The 17,116-nt window shown below is 44.1% G+C and overlaps 1 protein-coding gene across 17 annotated transcripts in view; it reads left to right on the top strand.

The window, feature by feature from the left end:
- BIN1 (bridging integrator 1) overlaps nucleotides 1–17,116 on the top strand; it is a 100,531-nt gene that overhangs the window by 71,450 nt on the left and 11,965 nt on the right. For 3 of the 17 annotated variants that reach the window (XM_062607801.1, XM_062607805.1, XM_062607803.1), the window contains 5 exons: nucleotides 2,463–2,507; nucleotides 7,245–7,395; nucleotides 11,418–11,546; nucleotides 14,397–14,504; nucleotides 16,314–16,337. In XM_062607801.1, the coding sequence (XP_062463785.1) occupies nucleotides 2,463–2,507; nucleotides 7,245–7,395; nucleotides 11,418–11,546; nucleotides 14,397–14,504; nucleotides 16,314–16,337 (457 nt within the window). Of the gene's footprint in view, nucleotides 1–2,462; nucleotides 2,508–7,244; nucleotides 7,396–11,417; nucleotides 11,547–14,396; nucleotides 15,275–16,313; nucleotides 16,338–17,116 lie in introns of those variants that run through there. The other 14 variants (XM_062607804.1, XM_062607808.1, XM_062607807.1 and 11 more) reach the window with 9 other exon arrangements.

The raw sequence follows: 17,116 nt of genomic DNA on the forward strand, positions 1-17,116 counted from the left end.
TCTGGAGACCTAAACTTTCACTAGGTGCTGATATTTAGACAAATGACACTCAGCTCTGCTTTTCTAAAGTTGAATTCCATGCACTGACATGTAATACTGAGCTGTCCTTCCTTCGGGGTCCAGTTGCTCAGCACCTGTCACTCAAAAGCTTCCACCATGTACCTGCAACTCGTGAGCTTGACCACCAAGAGCCCATTTGTTTCCCTAGCCTCCTCTTTGGACCTCCAAACTTGGAACCATCTTAATACCAAGCCCCTCGTGTACCCAGCTGAGGTGCATTTCCTCTGTGTGTGTTGTGGAATTAGTTGCAGCCTCACTAACATGAGGTCTCTTGATCTCAGAGCACTTCCAATCTGCAGGTATGCAAGGAGTGAGTGTGCTCCAGGCCTCAAGTTTTCCTTCCTCAGCTGGGTTCATTCCTGTATGGTTAAGTGCAAGTCTGCACATTCTCTAGCACTGAGAGGGGAGGGAGAGGTCGGGCTCTGGATGAGGCTGTCTGGCTTCTATCCAGGATGTGTGAGTGATGAAACAGTGTTGGGCTCTGGCTTCCAGCTGCTGCTAATCCCACATGCCGGGTGAGCAGGAGCACAGCCCAGGTCCTCAACTGGTGTATTGACAGAGGGAGGAGGTGTAGTCAGCATGAAGTAAGGGCAGGCTGTGGTATGAGTGCATTGATTTGGAAGGGCTAGATCAGTTGTTGAGACCTCTGTGGTCCCTTGTCTCTCCTCCCAGTTGAACCTCCTATTGCATTCATGCATAGATAGCTTACATGTCTTATTCCAGCAGTGTATGTGGTGTTTGTCAGCTCTAAAGGAAGAGGATGTTTGAGTTGAATTTGGCTCCTGAATTTTGGATTGCTAATGCCAAATTTTCAAGATCCTAGTAGAAATGCTTCTTGTGAAAATAATATCTTCTTCCCAAGTTAGCTTGTGGTCTCTGGTCATCACAACCCAGCAAGACTGAAGCCCATCCTCTTGCTGCCATTTACATTGTCTCTGACAGCAGCATCCTCCAGGGTCTTTTGGAAGAGGATGAGTAACAGGACAGTTGAAGGCTGTAGCCATTGCTTTGTCCAGCTTTTTCTTCTCTTCCTCCAGGAAGTGATTGTAGGGTATAGTGACAGCCTGTCCTAGGCATTTTCATTGTTGTTGTAGCATGAAGTTTGTGGCCTGAAAATGTTCCCAATGAATAAATTACCTGTCATAATGATCCCTGCCCCCACAAACTGCTAGTTCATCTGAGGCTGTAATAGATATCTCAGCTGCAGTTCTGTGATCTTTGCCTGTCTATGAGACCACAGGGCCCTAAAAACAGAAAATGAATGTGCACAGAGAGATCCCTATGTGGGCAGCAGTCTGAGTGCTGCTGCTTCATTACTTACATCCTGCATCTTGGCTGAGATGCCAGACCTGCCCCAGAGCAACTCTCTTCCTCATGAGCACAGTGAAGCAGGTTGTTACAGGAGGATGTAGGTTTGCCAGCATAGTAAATATGTTTTGCAGTGACCAGGAAATACTAAGAGGCATTTCTGTCTCTCCTGCATGTCTGGCCTCTCACTGTAGTGCAGGGCTGGAGCAAGAGTGTGCAGGAGGAAATAGCCTTCACTGATCTGATTGCTTATTGTGGTCTGCAGTAAGAGCAGATGCTTCCCTAACCCTTTTCTACTGGGAAGGGGATTGGAGATTGATACAATAGCAGGAAATGAATGAGGAGTTGTGAGAAGAGAGGCAATTATGCAAGCACATCATTATGGCATTCATGTGGAGCCCTACAGAAACATTACTGTGGGTGATAAATCTTATGCTGTCTGTGTAGCACAGTAGCACAGAGCAGCTGATGAATTAGTGGAAACCTCAGACATATGTTTGGGATTTGTTTCTGAAGGAGTTTAAACATTCAGGCTCAGATGCCTGGAAGACCTAGGAGATCTCTAGTATTATCCTAGTATGATGGGACAGACTGAAAAAAAAAGACATAGGAAAGTTACTAATTAGGTTCCATATATAAGACTGTGCACAGATTGTGTAAGTAAAGGAGAATTTGGGGAGCTTGTTTCTTGTGTAACGTTTACAGGATAGAGTGTAGACCTGTTATTACCTGTGAAAAAAAGACATTTACAGGTCTCTACTGGTGTCTATACACTTTCATTTTTCTTCTCCATGTGCACTCTGGCCCCAGGGAAAGCACTAGTTTGCTCACATGTATGTAGATCTTTGAAAGGCACAAAAAGCCCTCTCCTACCCTCTCCAAACCAGGCCATAGCTTTCTATGAACCAAAGGAAGTGTGTACATGTTTCTGTGTGTCCCCGTGTGTGTGTGATAGAGAGAGAGGAGATCTCGTCGTCTTGATTTCAGTGAGATCTGTGTCACCAAATGAATGTGTGCTTGAAAGCTTAACTTTTCCTCTCTGATTTGACTGTGCCACCCTGTAACTGAAATGATTTGCGTGCCATCCTCAACAGAAAGAAAACTAAACTGTTCGCCAGGCTGAGGAAAAAGATGAGCAGGTACTGGTATGGGGAGCAGCATTTCGATATGTGTTTAATTTAGTTCCTAAAATGGGAAAGGCTGTTGCTGTACTCTTAACAGCCTGGCACGTGTTAACCCTGTGATGGGAGAGGGGTCTTTTGCATGATATGATATGTTCATGGCCTGCTGGGTCCTGTGAGATCAGTCTGTGTCTGGATAATCCCATTAACTGCTTGTGTGCCTGGTTTGAATCCTTGCTTCTTTTCCTGTCTAAGAAGGCAGTGTGAAAGCTCAGGTATTGTCTATTCAGTTGTTCTTGCGTGACTAAAAGCGTGGTGCTGGGTTTTCCATGGGAAATATGGGCAATTTTGGTGATTAACAACTTCTAGTTTTACCTATTGGAGCTTGCCCTTTTGAGCAGATCTGAAATGCTGCAATCTCATTCCATGTCTGGCCAGGGAGGACAACAAAGTAGGTCTTTCAGAAGTCCAGTCCTATCTACCCGTTGCAGTTGGAAGGATGATGAGGTGGGAGAAGGGCGCTTCTGGCTTTGCTCCTTACTTGCTCTGTTCTTGAGGATACTTGATGTTTTGCTTCATCCATTGAAAATTTTGTGCAGGGCTGAAGGAAAAGGAAGCCCGTTGTCTTACATAAAGACTAACGTTAGAGTCTTTCCTTTCAAGGCAGTGATGGTATTGAATAACTGGATTGCTATGATGCCTAGAGTTACTATAGCCAAGAACATGCTCTGGAGCAAAGTGGGAATTGCACATTATGGCACGGAAATGCCCTCTAATTATTTCTGTTAGTCTTTGTGTTGGTATTTTCTCCATGGGTTCCCTATAAGAAGAAAAAAGATTATGATTCTCAAGATGATGTTGTGCCAGCAATAAAAGCAAGTGCTGGTGGACTGAAATCTTTGGTTTTCTGATCCTGGCTTCCCACTGACTAGGGCAAGTCATACAGTCCTTCTCTTTGTCTCTGCTGTGCATCCTTTATAAAGTAGGGGGTTGGAAGGTGGAGAGTTCCAATTTCACAGGGAAAGCTGGTGGGCAAATCTTGATTTTAATATCCTCAGATGAGTAAAGGAATGTCTTGTGTTACTTTTCTGAGATTTTCTACTGTAGGAAAATGATGATTTACAGGAGTACTTCTCTGGGTGTCTGTCTCTGGGTTTTGGTTGGACCAGTGTTATATCTGCACCAGGCAGGAGGTCTAGTATTTCCAGTCACTGGGAATGGACAGATGCTACAACAGAGGGATAGCTAGTAAATCTCATCTTGATGAGTTCTAGACACAATGTCCTCCTATTCTGCCCTCATAAAGTTCAGATGGCCCAGCAGTTAAGGTGTCTGACTGGGGCTGCGCTAGAGGTTTCTGCTTTCAGAGCAGCTGCTGGGGTCACAGAGGAATGTGCAACCCCTGGTGCAGGGAACGAGGGTCTGGGACTCAGTCACTCTTTGTTCTGTACCAAGACTGTACATTTGTGGCACTCTTTGGGCATGTAGGTGCCTTTTCCTCCTTTATACCACTCCCTCTTTTTAAAATAATTCTCCATCCTCCTTTGGTGCTAACAAAATTAATTTTGGCTAAAAAGCCCTATTTAAGCCTTAGCCGAGATGCCAGCTTTTTTTACTTTTTAACTTGAGAACTTGGCAGGAGGTGACTAGTCTGTTTTTACTATATTGGAAAGTAGGTTTCATACTCTAACATAGGATTGTTACAAGTGCATGGGAACCCCATCTGCAGATGTTACTCTGCTCTTCCAGAACAGATGAGGCAGCCCCATGAGAAGTCTGGGAACTCAGCAGCTTTATAGGGGCTGAAGGATTTGGCTTCCCATTCAGCTGCATTAACTGCATTAGACCCTGTTCCCAGCTCTCTATTTGGAGAAGAAAGTTGACACCCTCTTCCCTTCCCTGCCTGATATTCCTGGATTTGGCATCACTTCCCAGCTGCTCATGGGAAGGAAAAAGAGAGAGTAATGACCTTTCTGCTCTGACTTGCTTTTACTGTAATACTCAGGTTTGATCAGTGGGGATAGTCAATACACTCTTGTTTTTTCCTGTGTTTCCTGTGTGAGCAGTCATTTTGGAGCCAGGAATTTGTGTGGGCAGTGTGTGCTCCCTGGGGATCTGTGAAGGACAGAGGATCCTGGTGACAAGCTCTCTTGACGCTGGTTGCCCTGACTAAATGGATGCAAAGCAACAAGTGCAGGAATGAAGGTGCCACTTGGGGAGGGGATTGGAAAGGCTCAGCCAAAATTAGCACTGGCATTTTCCTAGGAGGATCAGCCAACACATCAAACAAGCTGTAAATAGTAGTGACCTAATGACAGATTTAGTGGGAGGCCCTCTCAGCCCTTGTAGGGTGATGGGAAGAAACTGGACTCTCATATGGGAGCCTTTTACCAGTATATCTCCAAATTAAGTCACTGCCAGGCACCAGATGTAAGGCACTAAAAAGCTGCTTCATAGTCTTTAGAGAAGCCTGAACTCCTTTCCCATTGGAGAAGTGGGCTCTTCAGGTCCCTTGAAGAAAAAGCCTACCCTTGTGTTGGTAGGCCAATAGTCCCAATATTCCCAGTGTAGTCTGGGCATTTGAGGAGTCTTGGCTGTCTGGCAATAGTTCACTGTGTTCTGCATCTTTCCCAAAGTGCTTTCAACTGTAGGGAAGGTAACATGTACTTTTCTTTCCCCAACTCTAGCATCAGATGACACTTCCTGCCGTTTCCTGCTGCTCCCTGGTGACTCCCATTTAGAGCAGGACTTCCTTACCTTCACCTTCCAACCGTTACTTTAATCGGCAGCGCAACCTTGTCCATTTCACAGAATCCTTCACAAAACCCACTGTTTTGAAGTTTTTTCTGACGACTTCTGAGGAAGGACACTGTAGGCATATTCAGTAGAACTGAAAAGCTGCAGGGGTTGGCATACATGTTCTTAAGCCCCTTTTCCTCTTCTTTTCCCTTTTTCCCTTGGTGTGTGTGCCTCTGAGAGCTGCTGGCAGAGAATGTGTTTGGGTTTGTTGCATCATGTTGGTGTGCTGCTGGCATCAGTGTTGCCAGGAACAACCGACCTGCATGTGGACCTGAGAACAGGCGCTTTTGTGGAGAAATGTGCGTGTGGGGTGTGGATATAGGGAGAAAGTGGGAGGTGGGAAATAGATGAGGATGAAGTGAATAAAGAGGGAATGGGATGGGGAGCTTGAAAGCTGGAATGCTGAGCTCCTCCTGCTTTGGATGCTTGCTTGGAAGGGTAGGTTTGTTGAAATGCCTTGCTGTCCCTTCCTCCTCTTGTTCCCCTAGTCGTGAGTGTTTAGCAATGAGGCTATGATGCATGTTAGCCAATGACCACACCTCAGGCATTGAAATGTGAGTGGATGTATGTCTTGAGCTCTGGGCTTGCTTGAGACAGAGCAAAGTAATAATCAACTTGATGTTGCTGCAGAGTCAGCCCTACATTGCTGTCTCTAGTTTTGGCTCTATGCCAGCATTTAATATCTCAAGGTGTAGGAAAGGATCCGATCCTTTCAGCCTTCTCCCAAGGCCTTTAACTTCACAAGACCTGCAGTTTTAAAAGTGGAGGCAAACGATATCACCCACTGTAGATGAGGTTGCACAGCCCTTTTGCAATATTCTGTTATATTGTTTTCAGCTGTGTATAGTTCTGCCAAACTGTAACCACCTTTGCTAAATATCCCCTACCAGTCTCTGTGGTTCTGCATGACTCGATATAAATTGAGTAGTTGCTTTTTGGGGAGCTGAATTTCAGCCACGATGATTCAGCTGCTCCTGAGAATTAGGCTGAGAAATGGCTTTACCCTTGTCCCTATTGAAATTCTCTAGTAACCAGCTTTTTATAAATCTTTCATGATTCTGTACTTTGAAGACTTGACACTTGCTCAGGGTAAGCCCTTAGGGAAAGGTGTGTGCCTTGTCCCATTCCTTTGAAAACTCCCCAGATCTGGCTAAATTATGAACTAACAAACGCTGTTGGCATATGCTCCTTGCTTCTTAATTCCCTGAAAAATCCTTCTTGACTGTGTGTCAGAAACACAGAGTCAAGTCCTGGAATAAGGACCAACTGGAAAGACAAGGGCAGAAGGAGTTCATAACTGAAAACAAGGATGGGGAGACTTTCCATAATAGAGAAATCTTTATTAGTAACTGTTTCTTTGCTGTCTGGAGTGACCTGTGAAACTTCTGGCTACTCTGCCCTTCTTCCAGCTTGGCTAGTTTGTACCATATAGAGAATTATGATATTGTATGATTACAGCCTTAGTTCAGGTATTGCAAATCTATTAATCATAACCCACACAGGTGTCACCTGTGGGTACAGCACCATGCAGAAAAAAAATCTTATCTGTAGAATTTAAAACTAAATGGGCTGCGCAGAATTCCTTCCACCATCTGCTTCCCCAGTATTAAAAGACTACAACTTAATATCAGGCACTTACATTAGAATCTAGAAGAATTAAAGATGCCTAGTTAGTTTTTATTTTGTTTGGTTTTCTGTGTCTGAGGCAAAGTATATCCATGAGTAGGAATTCAGGGAGTAGCCTGCTGCTACTAGTAATGCTGCTGCAGTGCGTTGGACTGCAAGTGACTCAGCAAAGATGCTTGTAGAGGCTTCAAATGTCTTCATCACATGTCTGGGCAGTGAAGCAAAGAGATAATGGAGGCCACTGATCTGTGCACAACTCCTCCTAGGCTTGGCTCAGACTTCTCTCTCTCTCTCTCTCTCTCTCTCCCTTTCTCCCTTCAATTCCTTCAGTGACAGCACCCCAGCGAAAGCAAATAAAAGCCCCTCGCCTCCACCAGATGGATCTCCCATCACCAGCCCTGAGACCAAGACTGTCAACCACGATCTGGAGCCGTCCACTTTGGAAACACCTGGGGCAAGCATCCCCAAGTCACCATCTCAGGTAGTGTCTCCATGACATTGACCGTATCTCTGCAGTATGACCGCTGTTGGCACAAGCTCCGTGAGTCAAAGACATCCATCAGTTGCCTTTTTGGACCTCTTCCTGCTACTGAGCACAGAGAATACGAATGACTGTTGTTCTCCTTCACTGGTTCCTGAGAGGTTCCTGAGAATACAAGTTGCTTATTGGTCATCTCTAATTCATATAGGGAAGAACTAATCTGTCTTTAAATACTTCTACAGGGGAAAGGCTAGTAACACATTTTGCTGTCTGGTAGAACGGTCAAGAAGATCCAAGGAGGATAGAGTTGTAGCTAGACAAGGAAGTTTGTTCTCTACATTTTAATTGACCTGTGGAATTCAATGGTCCAGTTTCTTCTCAAGAACTTCCGTTACTGAGGAACGTTCAAAGAAGAAATATTAATATTGATAAGGAGAACATCTGTACTTTACATGGTGTTTTATTTTAATCCCAAGATAAAGTATTATGCTAAAAATAAAGGAATTATATTATGCTATAAACAGGTTAGGTGGGTACCAGAAAGAAAGCTGTCCGTTATATGGAGCAATACCTTCCACGTGGCCTTTGTTAGTCCTCTCCTTACATGGGAGATACCCAGTGATGTGTTTAAAATAGCAGATGTAGTTCCTAATACTCAGCATATAAAAAACATTTGCTTCCTCTTTCCACTCTTCTATATTCCTCCTTTGCAAAGTGGGGAAAAAGCTCAGCAGGGAAAAGTAGTAACTATGCCATATTTATGTCTGGTGCCAATCCTTGCATTTCAGTAAGTGGGACACAAGGGAATAGTCTTCCAGGAAGAATTAAAGCTGAGAGGGGTTCTGGCCAAGCTGGTGAGAGAAAACCCATTGCTTCTGAAAAGAGACAGGTACAATCCAGAACTTCCTTGCTGTTGTTATATGTAGCAATTGATTCCAAATCCAGGCCTGAGGTGCAGGCTGTCTCCTGTTTTTGGATAGCCCCTCATGACATTTTCCTCTCCACTGCATTTTTGATTTTTCAGGATCATCTAGGGACAAAAAGGGGATGTTTCTACATTGGCAAAAAGGTGTGTGGGTGTCTGCCATCCAGGGTGTCTGTACTGCTCAGCATTGCACTGCCAAGAGCAGCTTTGCCACCACCCTGGCTAGGACCTTGGAGTAGGGTGTGCGTATGAGAGAGAGAGGATATTGCATCCAGAATTGCCTTCCTGTTTTTTTTCAGAGATTGGCATAACTTGACTGAAATTTGGAATAAGAAATCCTACAGTTTTATTGAGCTGTTCACTGCAGGCTTCACTTGCCCTGCCTGTGGACTTGTCTTGCCGAGTTTGGCTTCTTCCCTTTGCTATAAATAGTACACATAAGCCTTGTTTTTGCCAGCCTACAAGTACTTTCTCATTCGCTTGCTGCCTTCCTGCCCACAGGAATGGGGCTGGAGGCACCCCATGTCGAGCAAGCAGGATATTCCAGGGCAGCTCTGGCTGGAACCCTAGATGGGCTAGAGGCAAGTCTGAAACGATATTTGCAGCTTATGCTGCCACCGTCTGGCAGGTCTTTCCCAACCTGTATTTAATTCATTCTTCCGAGCCTCACTACAGTGAAGAGCAAGAACTCCACTCCATATTCGTATTAGGTGCTAAGAGATGGAGCCGGCTCTAGAGGGAGGGAAGACAAGGACAAGGGTTTCATACCGAGACCTAAGCTTGGTACCTGTAAGGATAAAGTCTAGAAACCAAGTGTGTGTCATCTTGCCAGCCAGTTGGAAAGCACAAGTGTCTACTCTCTCAACAGTTCTGACTGAAATCTTCAGGCTAATACTCAAAATCATCACAGGTGTTACTACTTTTGGTCAATGGGTAAGTGATTTGTTCAAGGGTCATCCTAGAGAAACTAGGGGCCTCACCCTCTGGAGGAGGGTGGAAAAAAAAGCAACAAGCAAGTACAGTTCTCTGGCCTCCACAGTCTGAAATACTAATGCAAAAGCTGTGGAGAGAAAGACAGCAAAACAAGAGAAATCTAGTAAATACTAAATTTTGAATTGTTCCCTATGCCAAAACCATATTCACTCTTACTGTTCTTTAATTCTCAAAACCAGCTTATTTCTGTCTTTTGGAAGAAGCGACTGCTATCAGGTCTCTACACTGAGTAAGAGACTTCAGGGGTCTGCGAAATTTGAAAGGTCAGACTTCTGCTCTCAGTTACACCACTGAAATGCTGCAATGACACTTTGAAACCAGTGCAACTAAGTTGAATTTAGAATGGTGAAGCTTTTCGGGATCCAAGTCAGCAGAAAGAATTTAGAGGGTTTCTTTTCTTCTAGGTGGCAAAGTTGTTTGTTCTTGATGAATTTCCAGGGTGCAACCCGACATCATTATTCAATCCTGTTGTCTTTGAAATGTGGTTTTAGACTGCTGTTGGAAGTAATGCTGGACGCTGTGGAAGTGGTGGTCTTCAAGATGCTAGTGCATTGGAAGGAAGGAGACTGACTATTTTTGAGAAATAAATAGCTGAAGTGTCAGGACCTTTTTGTAGAGTTTGTAATAGGAGCTTTCCATTTCTGCAGATGGTGGCTCTGCAGATGATAGCTTTTCCCTGACATTTCTGGTCCCTTCTTGCAACTGTCAAGCAGGGGATTTTAAGGCAGTGGTTGTTCTTGGGGAATATGGACACACCACCTTCTGCAAACAGTGAGAATCTGGAAGTGAAAACACTACTTTTATTATTTCCCCATGCCATCTATTTAGTGGAAAAGGTGTGTTTGCATACTCACACTCTGTAAAGTAGGTGAACCCAGTAGAAAACTAGGCATATCCTTAGCAATCTGAATAAATGTCTTGTAGAACTCAGTTTTATTCTGGAAGAATGTGAACATGGTACTAGGAGTTGGGGATTCTTGTGTTTCAGATCTGGGCCTCACACTGGTATACTGAGTGCTTACTGGCAGAGTCTTGCTGCCTTGGGATCCTAGGTATGATGAGAAGATCAAGTAACTGTAAAATATCACTGTAAATGGAAAGCATTGTCATTGCTGAGTATTGCTGTGGTGCTGGGAACTTGAATGGCTGATTTGTTCCAACACAGTAGCAGCCTCTCAAAGTTTGATTTGCTCTAGAAATGATCACTGAAGGCTTGCACACAAGAAAATGTGAAAAAGATAAGGATGGGTTCATGTAGGGAGGGTTTACTGCAGCCTCCCATAGGGTTGTGGATGCAGGATGCAGTGTCAGGCTGAGTCTGAGTGGGTATTAGGGTGTGTTAGAGTTGCAGGGTCAGACTTTGTTATGCTTTCTCTGGGATCTCCATTTGGGAAACCTGACTTCATTAGTGTCAATGCTCATTGGTGAAACTGAGAGCAGAGTTGGGCCTCCAGCAGTCATGGCTTCTCAGGAGTCTGAATTGTTATTGCCTAAACCTAAGAAGTGGTAAGAAGCTATCAGAGTTCCTTCAGACCTTAAGGTACGCTCGTAACAAGTGCACCACAGAACCAGTACTGGGCAGATCAGAGTCTGTTCTCATGGTCACCTACAGATAATAGGACAAACTGAGTCTGATCTCTCATTCTCTTAGGTATGGTAAGTATGGTAAAGGGAGGCAGTACTGGCCTGGTCTATTGAATTTTGTTCTCACTAATTGATCTGCTCCCTTCCCAGTGGTTCTTTTGAAGGTTGCACATGCTTTAATTATGTATGCATGTACCGCCAATGCATATTAATTGTGTTACGCTTCTCCTCTGCAGAGGGAAACTTCAGCCCACAGCTGAAGTGTAACTAATGATGCCAAACCTTCTCTGGAGGTGTGTGGTTGTTTGTTTTTGGTTGTTTTTTTGTTTTGTTTTGTTTTGTTTCAATTAAGCCCTTCACCCTCCCTCCCTCTCTCTTCAGATGGAGTTGATTGGACCCTGCTCTGTGCCTGTGGTTGTGATTTCCCCCACCTTCAGTTTTTGTGGCTAACCTGGTTCCTGTCTCTCGTTTTTTTGGGTGTCGCCATCTGTGCTGTGGCCGTGTGCTCACTTGCATGCAGTTGAGGAAAGGGCCTCCGGTGCCTCCGCCTCCAAAAGTCACCCCCTCCAAGGAGATCAAGCAGGAGAACATCATCAGTCTGTTTGATGACAATTTTGTCCCCGAGATAAGTGTGACAACCCCTTCGCAGGTTAGCTGCTATGCCCTGCCTTATATTTCTCTGCCTCTGAACTTTTCTTTTCGATCTTTCTTCTCTTTGGAGGTGTCAAGCCACGAAACCTGGTCAGGTGAAGGAGGAAGGCATTATCAACATTGGACCTCAAAGGGAAAGGGAGGCTAACTTAGAGGAAAGGGTGGCTGGAAGGCAGCTTTGGCTAACACGTTGCCCTTTGAGAACTTTTGTTCATTGAAGAAACAAGAGAAATAAACTGATGAAGATGCCAGAAAGTAAATGCTGCATTTGTTCAGTAGCAATGACATGGAGTATGGCTCTCCTCATATCCCACATTATTCTTTCTCCAGACCCACTGATCCTGGGTGTGGATGAAGCATCTGTTTTCTGCTCTTTTACATCCCCAAGTGCTGACCCTGGCACCTGCTAGTTCTGAGAGAAGGCAGTTTTGTGCTCTCTGTGCCTTCATACACGAGTTTTGTGGTTTAAAGCCTTCACCTGCATAGGGAAGGCCAACATGAATTATGTGAAATTCATTGCAGAGAATAGGTACCTCCAGTTTAGATGAGCAGGGCTGTGTCCGCTGTGAATTTTGGAGTGCTGAAGATGGTCTGTCACTCTTCCCCACCCAGTGGTTCCCATCAGAATATTCTTCTCTTGTGGCACCTTTTGAAGCCCACAAAAAGGAAAATCATTTTCAAATTATGTATTTTCCTTCTGGTTTTCATCACTGCTAGAGAGGATGCCCAGGTAGGGAATTCTGTGTTGGATCTAGGAAAATGGAAGTCCTTACATACATAGGAGCCTGACCAGATTTCTGGCTGTATCATGAGATACCTGCATCTACTATTTTTCTTTTTTTTTTTAAATATATATAAGCACATGTATATATATAATTTTTTTTTTTTTTGCCTAAACGCTTGTTAAAACACAAGTAATGTTTCTATAGATGCTCATCTGTGACTCATTCTCTAACTCTTCCTTGCATCATGCTGCTCCATTGCCTTTGTCTTGCCACCTTCCACCCAGCTGCTGAAGAGCAGAGGTAGAGTGGGGAGGGAAGAAACTCTGTGTCAGAGTTTGCATTGCAGTAAATCTTGCATAGCAGAAAGATGATTTGACAGCAGTGTTGGAAGTTGGGGACCACAGGCAGTTGAGCAACTCTTTATCTTTTCTATGTATCCTTATATCCTGTATCATAACAGACAGCTCTGTCTGCCCCATGGTTTGTATTATGTATTTCCATGTGAATGCCAGCCTTTTCTCAGACATACTGTTCTGCACCTGGTCAGTGCTCTGACCCAGGATGGGAACTGCTATGACTTTCAGTCAGATGGGGGTCTCAGAGAAGACTCTGGTTGCCAGAACAATATTCACTGAAGCACCCAACAGGCACTAGTGTTCAGTGCGTGGCCCGGGGCCATTCCTACTGGATGTTTTAGCTCCAATGAGTTCTGGAGATCTGGGTAAAGTGTGCTAGCCCTTGCATGTAAGTCTTGATTGTCAGGTAGAAAAGTTCCATGATTGGAGCCTTTGATGTCTCACTACTAAACAAAACTGAAGATTGGTGTTGGAGCCTCTCTGATGGGTGGCCTGGATGTGGTGGAGGAGTGGACTAGAATGCCAGTTGGTTTTGCATATGGTCAGGGTTTATTATTGTAAGATGGGAGAGATTGGCTCCCTGTCCTCATTCCTGTGGATCTCAAAAAGAGGTGTTCATAAGGGAGGGGAAAATACAGAAGAGAATTGGAGTAAGAAGAAACCAGAGGAGATGAAAATTATGGTGGTGTGGTTTGTATTCAGAGGAATTTCTCTTAAGTTGTGTCTCGGTCTACTTTCTAGGAGTTGGTTTCCATTGTAGGACTGTGATATAACTGCAGACTGACCTGCCACACTCTGTGTGATGTTGGAAAGGTAGCTGAAGCAGTACGGCCAGTGATCTGGGAGGTCAGTGGAAATGGGCAGATCTTCCTGGACTTCCTGGACAGAGTAGCTTCCGTTGACATTGGGTAGAGAGGAGTGACTTGTAGTGATTAGGTTAAATCTAACCCCCAAAAGTGATAGTTTGTTTTTGAATACTAGTGACTCATGTCTTTTCTAGTGACTGTTTTATTAATGGTAATCAGTGAATGTCCTGTCTTTAGCTGGAGTGCTAATCACAGTTATTCTGCTGACTTTGAAGAGATGAGCAAAGCTTCTCAAATTATGCTTTGCTAGAAGACTTGTGTGCATGTTTCTGGGATGCCCAGAAATGGGAACCATTGAAAACATTTTTGGACTGGGGCGTGGTTCAAATACCTTAGCTTGAATGAGTTGCCATGTTCTGTGTCTCTGTCTTGGAAGGCAGGAGGGAGTTAGGAGCTTTGGGAGTTAGCTCTGAGGTCTCAGACTGGCTTTTCAGCAGTTTGAGTGGTTTTCTGCCTGGATCCATGTTCCTGAGATAAGTTGTATGGGTGGCAGCTGTTCTGTATGTGGCTGAGGGAGTCTGTCCTGGGCCTTCAGTACAAAAGCAGCTGGATGAGCTATGGGGAATAGATATAAAATAGAAGAGAAGCCATTCTGAATCATGGTGATGATCCTTTTGATGACAGCAGGTCAGGTGCTTATACCATGTCAGCTCATTTGCCAGGTAGAAGGTGAATGAGTCCTGTGGAAAAGACTCAGGCTTGGTTTCCAGTAGCACCCATGTGAACTGCTGTGATTATAGGCACCAAGCAGTCAGGAGTCACATCAGGTGTTTGCAGTGCCACCATGTCTTCTGCGCTTGCAGCCTTAGCTCCTGGATATCACATACCCTCCCTCTACTCTGTGTGTGTGTGTGTGCATGTCTAATGCTCATACTGCTTTTCTTCCTCACTTGCTGCCAAGTTTGATGCCCCTGGGCCCTTCCAGGAGGGAGCCAGCCTGTTGGATCTGGATTTTGATCCCATTAAACCAGATGCCACTGTGGGGAAGACCCCCACACCTGCCTCCCAGGTTGGTTCATATCACTGTTCCTTCTCTCTTCATAACCAACTTGTTGCCAAGTGTGGCATGACCTGCACCTCTGTGAACGATAATACGGACCTGAGCTGTGGGCGGCTGGGCTGGGTGCCCAGACCTGTGCCTTGCAGATGGGTACCTTGGTCTTCTCTACTGGATGTGTAAGTCCAGAGATAATCAAGTGGCTACTGTCCTGGCCAAAGTCTGGCACTAGGTGTTTGTGGGATGCTTGTCCTTTGCTCTGATGATCTATTGATTGACAATGTGTTGAAACCATGTATGTCCCTCCCTGAATTAGCATCTTCTGTATGCTATATGGATTTAAACTGTTACTCCATGGGTGGGAATTCAGCCTCTGTTCTGTGGTCCTGCTATGAATTGCTCTCAAAGGGATTTTTAATAAACGGACACTCTGATAATCTGCAGTTACTTCAGGTGAATAAAGCTGTAGATGGATATTCAAATGATGTGAAGCCTTTCTTTTTCTGGATATAACGTAGCAGCTTCTTCCCTGACCATAGTGCTGTGCAGTGCAGTATCAAAAAGGAAGATGCCTAATTCTGGTCTTGCCTCTACCTCGTCCTATCCACTCTCAGAGGCAGGTGGACTGTGCTTCATTTTATGTCTAAACAGCTGGAGGCTTTGAAGCGCATCCTGAATTTGGCTGTTGTCTTCACTGAGACTTTCCATTTCATATGTATTGGATGGTAATTTTTTGCCTGTGGTTGCCATTAAAATTTGTAATAAACATAATTGGGATGTTTACAGTATTTCTGCAGTGCAGTGTCATCATGTCAGATAGGCCTGTATTGACACACATTTTTGTAGCAATAAGACCTCTTGTATTAGAGAGATCAAACATTAAGCATTTGATTCTTCTAAATTAAAATAGTGCATCTGCAAGTTAGTATCTTAGTTTGATATACACCACTATGGCAAACAACCACTTTCTGGAACTTTAAGTGGGCAGATTTTTGTGCCTCCTTGTCTGACAGAACAAGCTGCATGCCAGGATAAACTTCTTTTTTCTTTTAAAATATTTATTGGGTTGTTTGGTGTTTTTTGGGTGTTTTTTTTTATAATTGGGTAAACTGGTGCAGGAAGTGAGTATAAATTTAACTTAAAATAGAATTATTTCTTACCCTTCCAGGAAGAAACAAATATTAGACACTGAGTAGGTTTTTCAAACTGCTAAACTGCTCAGCAGTAGCATATTTGGAGTTTTAACATATCTATTTTTAGCTTCAGAAGTCATTAAAAGAAAGAGTCTTAAATCAATACTTTCTAGTGCTAACTACAGCAGAAAACCTATCAAAAGCCACCTTGTCTTGAAAGCAAATCTATTTCCTGTAAGGTGGGCACTGTGGCAAAAGAGGTTAAGATATTTCACTACTGTCCAAAGACACTAGTTGAAATTGTTCTGAAATCACACTGATGCTATTGGGTGTGGATATACAGGAGCATATTTAACCCTGATAGACCACAAACTCATGAGGTGCTTGGGTTTGTTTCTTTTCTAGCGATGTGGTCTGCCACTGATAACTGAATGTGGCTTGACTGTCTCACTTCATACCAGAGGGAGAAAACCACCCTTACTCAAATGCGTTGGTACTTACATTTGAATATGCAGTGCAGAAGGGTGTGTAAATTCAGGTACTAAAAGAATATTTTTGAAACATGCAGGGATAAATACTGTTGAATGTGTATGTCTGCTTCAGTCTGATCAGCATCTGTAATGTTTGTATTCACTGAAATAATCACATATAAACATGTTTTATTTTTGTTGCTCTTTGATATGCTTAGTCTTTACCTTGGGATTTATGGGAGGTAAGAACTTCATATGGCTTTCATCTCATCATTTACTGTGCATGTGCCGTGTGCCAGACATCATACCTGCCTGCATTGCTGCTTTTTCTTTCTGCACACCCCAAACTGAAGTTGCTCTATGTGCTGCTGGAACCACTTTTGCACTTTCCATGAAGCCTCAAGGGCAGCCGCATATTTGCAAGTCAGGTTTGACACTCTGAAACTTTAAGTTTCCACCAGCACACAAATCCATTGCTTTTCCCTGCTAACTCACTCATCTTTCCTTTAGCATGATGCTATGATGTTCTCAAACTTAGTCCCACTGTGGCATCATCTTCACCCTCCACTCCCCATTGTTACCTGTTGGTCTCATGTGCAATGCATAAATGCCTCAGCTGCCCCTCATCCTTACTGCCTGTACCATTGGGTATACATACATGTTTGGAATTATCTGTGGTGTTTGCTATGTATTGACCATCATTGCCGTAAAGGCCGATGTGAATCAGCTCAGCCTATGTCTACACTGGAAGTTAAGTACAGGCCCAAGACTTACCTGGCATCTGCCTCAGCCTCAGCTTTGGAGCTTGCTGACAAGAGTGACCCTACATGTGCTTTGCATCTGTACCACAGCCAAACGCTCATTTATACCCTCTAGATATATCGGGCCTGGGAAGGTTTCAGATTGCTGTAGATCAGCTCATTGGGAGATATTTTGAGCACAACTTCTGAGCCCCTCTGGACAAACAGCCAGCTGTGTGGACAGACAGCTCTTGGGTATTCAGACCTGCTACATGAGCTGG

Source organism: Pezoporus occidentalis, unplaced genomic scaffold (genome assembly GCF_034315485.1).
Source record: "Pezoporus occidentalis ecotype Australia unplaced genomic scaffold, CSIRO_AGI_Poc_V1 ctg126, whole genome shotgun sequence".
NCBI classification, from domain to species: Eukaryota; Metazoa; Chordata; class Aves; order Psittaciformes; family Psittacidae; genus Pezoporus; species Pezoporus occidentalis.